We start from the raw sequence: 9,417 nt of genomic DNA on the forward strand, positions 1-9,417 counted from the left end.
ACGGAGCCTTAGTAAGTTCATACAAGTTCAAAAGTTTATTTACCTCACATAATAATTATACAATAATTTAATACACAACACAAATTTTCCTATTAGCCAACACAATTTGCCAAGGTAAGTGCATATACTTCATCACATACAGCATATCAAGTTTACAGTATGATACAATAACACTTTTCATATACAATTCGTTCTCATAAATTTCCCATTCTCCTCGTTTTCTTACTTACCAATTTCAGATTTCACATGTTATTTATTACCCAATGAACAATGTAAAAGAACTCAGAACATAGGTACGTTTCACATCAGAGGCTCATTCGAGCAAAACACATATAGGGGTGTCAGGTTACCTGTCTGGGCTAAACCTTTATTGACATAATGAATGTAATACATAGTTTTGGGCGGGTTCTGAATTTTACGAGTAAACCGAAAGTAACTTGATGGTATAGTGCTATCGGCCCAATTGTTGTTCTGGCGTATAGATCAGACGCATAATAGGTATTAGATTGTTCTCAAAATGTATTAAGTTATAAAGAAGCAGAGATTTGACAAGGATGTTGGGGATTACTACCAAAGGTATTGTACGTCTAATTTATTGAGTTGTTGTGCTAGTTACGTTCTAACGAGGTAGTTAGAAGGATCAAAGGGATAAACTAGGAATATAAAAAATTTTGTTATAAGAACGATTATAAAGAAACTTTGTTAAGTTTGATGTTTCTCATATTTTGTGCGCACATTAATTTGATTATTTCGAGAAATGTCACTAAAATTTGGGCTAAAGCATTAAGACATAATATATTGTGATACAAGGAAGATACTACTCAAATTCTAAGAGAAAATATCGCTATGATTCGTGCATTATGTTTTAACTTTAAGTATTCATGGGCAATACGAACCAAGTGGGAGAATGTTGGAACTGGTTACTGTTTTGGTTTGTGGGGTCATTCCCACGTTTTCGTTGCGCTCCACTTTCACATTGCATGGTGGTTTGTGGGAACTTCCTTTGTATGCATGATAGTGGGACGTGTAATTGGTGTTTTTTTGTGGGGAACCACCACTATGAATACCAACAAGCATAAGGTCCCTAAGCATCGAAAAAAAACACAATTCCATTTTAAGGATAAAAAATTATATATACCATCTAATGAGGTTTTCGAGTGCTTAGAAAATTTTGGTGATTTTTAATTTTTTCGTATAACATGCTCGACAATGGTGCTATGACATTTGAATTTTGACGTTTGGTTCAGGAAATGACTTGAGGTATTTTTGTTCGATCTTGTCCACTACTATATATTGTAAATCATTATTTATGTTTTCAGGAAACTCTCACTCTCAATGGGAGGAGACGAGGAGATTGTTGAATAAATTTAAATGTAATAGAGTTATGTTTTATGAAAGATCAAGAGTTATGTTGTTTTTTAATGGGTTTAAATTAGTAGTTTTTTTCTTTTAGGAGAATGAAAGGTCAAGAGTCATTGGTACTATTATTATATATTAATATTTTCAATTTTTTTGTTGTTTTAAAGGGTCGACTATAGCCTATAAATAGTTTGTAAGCTTTCGATTTTATGGAATGAACAATTTTAACAATTTGGTATCTGAGCTATAGAGAGTGTGACTAGTAATGTGCCATTGCCTCAACTAACAAAGGTGAACTATGAGAATTGGAGCATCCAAATGAAAGCTCTGCTCGGGTCTCAAGATGGTTGGGAGGTGGTCCAAGAAGGTTTCGTAGAACCGACAACTACTACGGGATATACGGCGGCTCAAAATAATGCGTTGAAAGAAATGCGATCGAAAGATAAGGCGGCATTGTACATGTTATTTCTAGCTATTGACGAGTCAGGCTTTGAGAAGATTGCAAGTGCGACAACTTCAAAAGAAGCATGGGACATTTTAGTAAAGGTGTACAAAGGAGCCGACCGAGTTAAACAAGTTTGCCTTCAAACTCTTCATGGCGAGCTGGAAGGCATAAAGATGAAGGAATCAGAAGGTGTCTCCGACTACATCACGCGTGTTCAAACCGTGGTGAACCAACTGAACCGAAACGAAAAAGCGTTAACCGATGCACGAGTTGTGGAGAAGATTTTGAGATTATTAACTGACAGTTTTGAGAATGTCGTATGTGCCATAGAAGAGTCAAAGGATCTAGCAACGCTCACAGTCGATGAACTCGCCGGTTCTCTTGAGGCACATGAACAACGTAAGAAGAAGAAGAAAGAGGAGACACTCGAGCAAGCACTTCAAACCAAGGCATTAATCAAGGACGAAAAAGTTCTCTATTCTCAAAGTTTTAGAGGTAGAGGTCGTGGTCGTGGAGATCGAGGAAATGGTCATGGTGGAAAAGGTCGAGGTCAAGAAGGGAATTATGAGGAAAATGAGCATTCAAACTAACAAAATTGGCGTGGAAGAAGACGTGGTCGTGGAAGAGGCGGATGGTCGAATTATTCAAATGTCGAGTGCTACAAGTGTGGCAAATATTGTCACTATGCAAAGGATTGTAACTCTGATAAGTGTTACAATTGTGGTAAGCGGGACATTTTGCGAAAGAATGTCGCGTCTCAAAAAAGGTAGAAGAAACAACCAACCTAACCACGGAAAATGAGGAGGCAAAAGAAGGTTTTCTCTTGATGGCACACAACGAAGTCAACACCAACAACAACATGGTGTGGTACCTTGACACGGGTGCAAGCAACCATATGTGCAGGCTCAAGCACCTATTCAAAGAAATGCAAAAGGTTGAAACGGGACATGTGACATTTGGAGATGCGTCGAAGGTTGAGGTAAAAGGCCAAGGTACCGTTTGTTATTTACAACAGGATGGGTTAGTTGGGCCAATCCAAGATGTGAATTACGTACCAGACCTCAAAAGTAACATTTTGAGTATGGGGCAATTCATGGAAAAAGGTTATTCGGTATTTATGAAAGATCGGGTGTTACACTTGAAAGATAAGTAAGGGCGTTTGGTCGCTCTAGTTGAAATGGAGAGAAATCGCATGCTCAAGTTGAATTTGAAAAGCGTTCAAGGAAAATGTTTGCGAGTTGATGTTGAAGACAAGGCATCGTTGTGGCATCTCTGCTTTGGCCATCTACATTATGGTGGTCTAAACAAGTTGGCGAAGAAGAACATGGTGCATGGGCTACCAGATATGGACTATGAGGGAGAATTTTGTGAAGAATGTGTGCTTGGCAAGCATGCGAGAATTTCATTTCAAAAGAAAGCAGAATGTCAGGCTACGCAACTTTTCGAATTGATTCATACCGACGTATGTGGACCAATCACCCCTGAATCTTTTAGCGGTAAAAGGTATTTCATTTCTTTTATCGATGATTTCTCACGAAAAATATGGGTTTATTTTTTTAAAGAAAAATCTGAGGCATTCGAGGTGTTCAAAAAGTTCAAAATAATGGTGGAAAAAGCAACTGGTAGACACATCAAATCTGTGCGATCTGATAGAGGTGGCGAGTATACTTCGACGGCTTTCATGGAGTATTGTGAGGAGCAAGGCAAAAGACGATTCCTAACCGCACCGTACTCACCCCCAAAAAATTATATGGTCGAGAGGAAGAACCGGACTGTTCTCGATATGGTTTGATCAATGCTTAAGAGCAAGAAGATACCGAAATAAATTTGGGCGGAAGCGGTGCAATGTGCCATCTATGTGCAAAATCGATGTCTACATGTGAAGTTGGATAGTCAAACACCACAAGAGACTTGGAGCGGATAAAAACCATCAGTTTCTCATCTCAAAGTATTCGGTTGTGAGGCCTATGCACATGTACCGGATCAACGAAGAATGAAGCTCGAAGACAAAAGTAAAAGGTTTATTTTTATTGGGTATGATGAGAAAACAAAAGGATACAAGCTATTCGACCCGAAAAGTAAGAAGGTTGTGGTAAGTCGTGATGTACGATTTAATGAAGCAAGCGAGTGGGATTGGAATAACTCAACGGAGGTTATCATCAAAGATGAACCGCAACAACCAAAAATGCGAAGTTTGCAAGATTTGTATGATTCAACAAATGAGGTACATATTGTATGCTTTTGGCAGATTTCGAGAATATAAGTTTTGAAGAGGCGGTGCAAGATAAGAAGTGGCAAACTGCTATGGATGAGGAGATTAAAGCAATTGACCGCAACAACACATGGGAGTTAACGGAATTGCCGAAAGGAAGTCAGCCCATTGGTGTGAAGTGGGTGTTTAAAAGAAAGATGAATGCTCAAGGTGAGTTAGAACGGTACAAGGCGCGACTTGTTGCAAAGGGATATAAGCAAAATGAGGGGATCGATTATGACGAGGTATTTGCTCCCGTTGTAAGAATGGAGACAATTGATTGATCTTTTCACAAGCGGCTCAATTTAAATGGCCGATATTTCAAATGGATGTTAAGTCGGCATTCTTGAATGGTGTGCTCGAAGAAGAAGTCTACATCGAACAACCACCCGGGTACATAAAAAATGGAGAGGAGAAGAATGTGCTAAAATTGAAGAAGGCACTTTACGGGTTGAAGCAAGCACCGCGGGCATGGAATACTCGTATCGATACATACTTCAAGGAGAACGGGTTTAAACAATGTCCTTATGAACATGCTCTCTACGTGAAGAAGAATGGAGGTAACATGTTATTTGTTGCTCTTTATGTCGATGACCTCATTTTTATGGGGAATAATGGTGAGATGATACTAGATTTTAAGAGCAAAATGACACAGGAATTCGAAATGACAGATTTGGGTTTAATGAAATTTTTCCTTGGTTTAGAGGTTAGACAAGAAAGGACAAGTATTTTTGTGTCATAGGAGGCATATGCAAAGGAAATTTTGAAGAAGTACAAGATGACACATTGCAACCCGGTATCAACATCAATGGAACCGGGTGTAAAACTCTCAAAATTTTATGGAGGAGAACGAGTCGATGTGAGCAAATATTGGAGTTTGGTGGGAAGTCTTCGCTATCTCACTTGCACAAGGCCTGACATTTCGCTAAGTGTTGGCATTGTAAGTCGGTTCATGGAGGAGCCGATTTATTCACATTGGAAAGCGTTGAAGCGAATCCTACGGTACATTCAAGGAACGGTGTCACTCAGGTTATTCTATTCAAATATGGAAGATTACAAGTTGATTGGATATTCCGATAGTGATTGGTGAGGAGACTTAGATGATCGGAAAAGTACATCGGGATATGTGTTCTTTATGGGTAACACAGCATTTGCTTGGCTTTCAAAGAAGCAACCAATCGTGACACTATCGACATGTGAAGCTGAATATGTGGCAGCGTCTTGGTGTGTGTGTCATGCTATATGGCTCAGAAATTTGTTGGGTGAGTTGGAGCAACAACAACTCGGTGCAACTGAGATACGAGTTGACAATAAATCAGCGATTGAGTTGGCAAAGAACCCAGTGAATCATGAGAGAAGCAAACACATTGACATTCGTTTTCATTTCATCCGAGATCATGTAAAGGAAGGAAGTGTGAAATTAGTGCATGTGGCAAGTCGGGACCAAGTCGTGGATATCTTCATAAAACCGCTACCAATGGTACTCTTCGACAACTACAAGAAATTAATCGGCATGAAGGATGGCAGAAGCATTTAAGTTTACAGGGGAGTTTTGTTGAATAAACTTAAATGAAATAGAGTTATGTTATATGAAAGGTCAAGAGTTATGAAAGGTCAAGAGTTATGTTGTTTTTTAATGGGTTTAAATTAGTAGTTTTTTCTTTTAAGAGAATGAAAGGTCAAGAGTCATTGGTGATATTATTATATATTAATATTTTCAGTTTTTTTTGTTGTTTTAAAGGGTAGACTATAGCCTATAAGTAGTTTGTAAGCTTTTGATATTATGGAATGAACAATTTTAACAGAGATGGGTACTGAGTCAGATGAGAACCATGAGCGTGCTTCTAAATCAATCCTTTCAGGCCCACTGGATGAGGTTTTAAAGATTACACGAAAAGAATGAAATCAGTTACAGTGTTATGGGTGTAAGGTCCAGTTAGGAAAAAAAATGTTAGGCTTTTCATTGATGAGCTTAGGACATTACCCCATCGTGGGTTAGCAGTTTGGAAAGGTTTCTGGGCATGAGTATGTGACAGTTCGGCATGCGAGCATTTTATTAAGTGCTTCCATTGAGTTAATCATTCACTTCATGTTTAATTGGTTTCAGACAAAAAAGTGTTATTTAGTTGAAATATATATTCGAATATTAAATAAATTAAAATTTTAAAATAATTTATATGGATTCAAATTAAAGAAAATCCGTTGATTTGTGTATTAAGGGGATGTTGTTCACACACATACGTTTAGAGTTCATTTAACTTGCTTATCATTAAGAATGGTCTCGACCACAGCTAAATATTTGATCTTATTCGCTTGATCCCATGATTGAAGGGGGGAAATAAGAAAAAAGAGTTCGGCTTTTCATAAATACAAAATAATGTAATTATGGTAGAAAGAACATTAAAGAGTTTTAAAATGCCAAGTGGGCCAATATCAAGGGTTGGACCAGTGTGATGTTATTGTGCTGAAAATGAAGGTTCCATAATGTTTTATGTAAGAGCACTGACATCGATTGTTTAGTTTTCTTTAGTGGTCCAGTGAGGTGGATGCTAATAATTTACTTATGATGATGATAATGGAAGCATTAATCATTAACTCCTAATAACAACATACTTCTCGAGACACTATATCCCTAACTCAATTACATGATGCTGCTCAAGCCCTAGGTTTACCTCAACCACTTCCTAAGATCATTTGTCGACGGTGGAAAGATGTCTTCTCCATGACCAAGACTATCTGCATAACAAGACGACAAGTTGGATTTATGTTCCATGCCAAAATGGCCTCCATGACTGCTCTTATAGCTAGGACTTCCCAAGTTATAATCATAATAAACTTCATCTTTAATGCTTTCTTCAACACCACTTTGCTCAGGTGCTGGGAATAACAGACATTTTTTGGCAGATCCCACTTTTTCCCTTTCCGGAGTTGAGCAATGCCTCTGCTTTGGTGCACTTTGTGACCGAACCCGAGCCATAGCAGATGCTGTAGCGGCCATGTAGTTTGGCATTGCTGCAGCATTACCACTCACTCTATGGTAGTAAGATCCTGTGTTGGGTGTACGAGCCGGTGATGGGGGGAACCTCTCTTCCTTGAGGTATCGAGGGCTAGCTGAGTAAATTTGGAGAGGCTTGGCTTTGGACGGAGATGGTGTGATTGAGCGAATGGGGAGACCATTGATGGTTTTGTGGAGAGGGGACGCCACAGAAAATGAACTAGGCCTTCGTTGTTGGTAGTGGTATTGACTGTTGGGGTTCTGGGAATGGGGGGCTGAGTAAGAGTAGGGTCTAGAGGTGTCGATTTCAACAGTTTTTATGGAATCTATGTGGTCAGATGACATTCTGCCTGTACTCTCCCATTGCTTCCTTGTTGTCCACCGATCAACCCATCTGGTTTTTCCGTCAACCTCGTCCTCACTTTCAACAGTGTTTCTATCACCTGTCCAAATCTGGTTAGAGAATGCTTGAGCGAGAGCCTTTTCACGCTTCATGGTAGCTTGCTTTGTCTTCTGCAAAATGGCTTGAATCTCCTTTAGTGTTTTCGGGTGCTCGTCCCAATGGGTCCCCCAATCATCGTCATAGTTGCTCTCTTCTCTCGAGTACTGCATCACAAATTACAAGTTCAATAAACAAGTACAAGCTGTAAGCTGTTGATGAGTTGAAGCTTAAAACAAGTCATCTTTGAGTCGTATTTCTTACAATGGACTTCCTGTCTGCAAGATACGAGCTCCATAAGGTGTTGGTCCTGTGATCACTGAATATAGAGTCCATGCTTCTTTCATGCACAGAAAGCCTCTTACGTTGATCACGAACCCGGGCCTGCACTCGAGCCATAGCCTCCATGCATCTGAGAGTAATATTCGCTCGCTTTCGGACATTGTGTCCTCTCACTAAGGCTTGCAGCTTCACCAGTCCCTTGAGTGCCCGAAGAGCTCTCTTTGCCTTCAAAACCACAATTGTTTTCCTTAGTCCAAAAACCTTTTCCTTACGAAACCAATATAAATTATGCAAGAAACAAAGATCATTGCTACGTTATTACCAGATAACCTCTGAAAGCTGTCTGTATAACAATAGCAGCAATGTGTTCTCTCAAGAAAACGGAAGGCCTGGTGAGCCGAACAACTTCTACAGCAGCTTGAGCGGTTGCTACTGCTGCTTGAGCAGCTGCTGTGGTAGCAATAGCCACCGCAATGGCATGTGATCTTTGCTCAGCTTCGGGAACGGTATTCAGTGCTGAGGTTTCTGAATTAGTGGCAACTTTAGCATTGGCTATTGTAACTATGGTGCTTGCTTCACTGTGTTGTATCACTGTTTCCTGATACGGAGGCTTCTTGAAAATCCATCTTCGTTTCCCTCTTTTCTGCGCAAACCAAGAAAAAGAACATTGATTTAAAGTTAATCACATGCACAAACAAAAACATTCAAGAGAAAAAGGATAAGTTGAAGAGAAAATAATAACCTTCTCTTCTTCCTCTTGTTCACCATCGTCTCTCCTTCTACAGCTCCTCTTATCGTTTTCCTTAGTAGGAGACCTAAAGGCTTTCTTGACTGCAGTCAAGCAAGAGTTTCCTCCAATCTTCCCCATAGAAGAGTTGACACAAAAAACAAAGCTCAATGAGAAATGGTGCTTTTAATTCATAGCTTCATAGGAGCTTCACCAAAGGGGAGTGGTTGGCATGTTTAAATGCAGAAGGCTTGGGTATAAATGAAAGGGAAGGCAAGGACAGTAGGGGTTGATAGCAAGGTTAGCTAGTCGTTGCATTTGGGAATTGTCGGAACAGTCACTGCATTATATTATTATTAAGCTTTATAAAGTTGATGTGTGCAGTGAATAAATGCTAAAAGATATGGTGTTTGCTTGTGGCGTGGAGAACACTAATGGACTTGTGTGTCAGGCAGTTTTTCAGACAAGATGAAAAAGTGAGTGAGTAACCTCGATAACGCTAAAAGTTGGATGGATATATATAATTATTACTGAAGAAGAGCTAGCCATCAGGTGAGGTTTTGGTTTCGCCTTGCTATGAGGGCCTCCTTTAAGCTAATAAAAAATTGACCAAGCTCTCTCGGCTCTTTCACGTGTTCGAAAGTGCCCATTGTCCATCTCTTAAGCTTTGAGAGATACTGCAAATTATTTTCCTAGGGAGGATTTTCATAAGAATGTTGGCATGATATGAAGGATTGGATTTACTGTCACTTAAATCTTTAGTTTATCCTTCCGCTTAATCCACACACTTTAGTTATTAAAATATCTTCTTCTTTTTTATTTATTTTTTTTCTCACTTTAGCACCCTACATTATCAAACATTTTCAATTCAATTTTTTAGATTTGAAAATTTAACGAATGAGATTTTCAATCAATTATA

The 9,417-nt window shown here is 39.1% G+C and overlaps 1 protein-coding gene across 1 annotated transcript; it reads right to left on the bottom strand.

Annotated features, from left to right (window-relative positions):
* Positions 1–6,622: 6,622 nt before the first annotated feature.
* On the bottom strand, positions 6,623–8,975 carry LOC107909523 (protein IQ-DOMAIN 1). The gene is made up of 4 exons (XM_016837089.2): positions 8,514–8,975; positions 8,094–8,414; positions 7,754–7,996; positions 6,623–7,656 (listed from the first exon to the last, which is right to left on the bottom strand). The coding sequence occupies exons 1-4, from the start codon at positions 8,637–8,639 to the stop codon at positions 6,724–6,726; spliced, it is 1,623 nt and encodes a 540-aa protein (XP_016692578.2). The 5' UTR covers positions 8,640–8,975; the 3' UTR covers positions 6,623–6,723.
* Positions 8,976–9,417: the final 442 nt, after the last annotated feature.

This window comes from Gossypium hirsutum, chromosome D08 (assembly GCF_007990345.1).
Source record: "Gossypium hirsutum isolate 1008001.06 chromosome D08, Gossypium_hirsutum_v2.1, whole genome shotgun sequence".
In the NCBI taxonomy this organism is placed as follows: Eukaryota; Viridiplantae; Streptophyta; class Magnoliopsida; order Malvales; family Malvaceae; genus Gossypium; species Gossypium hirsutum.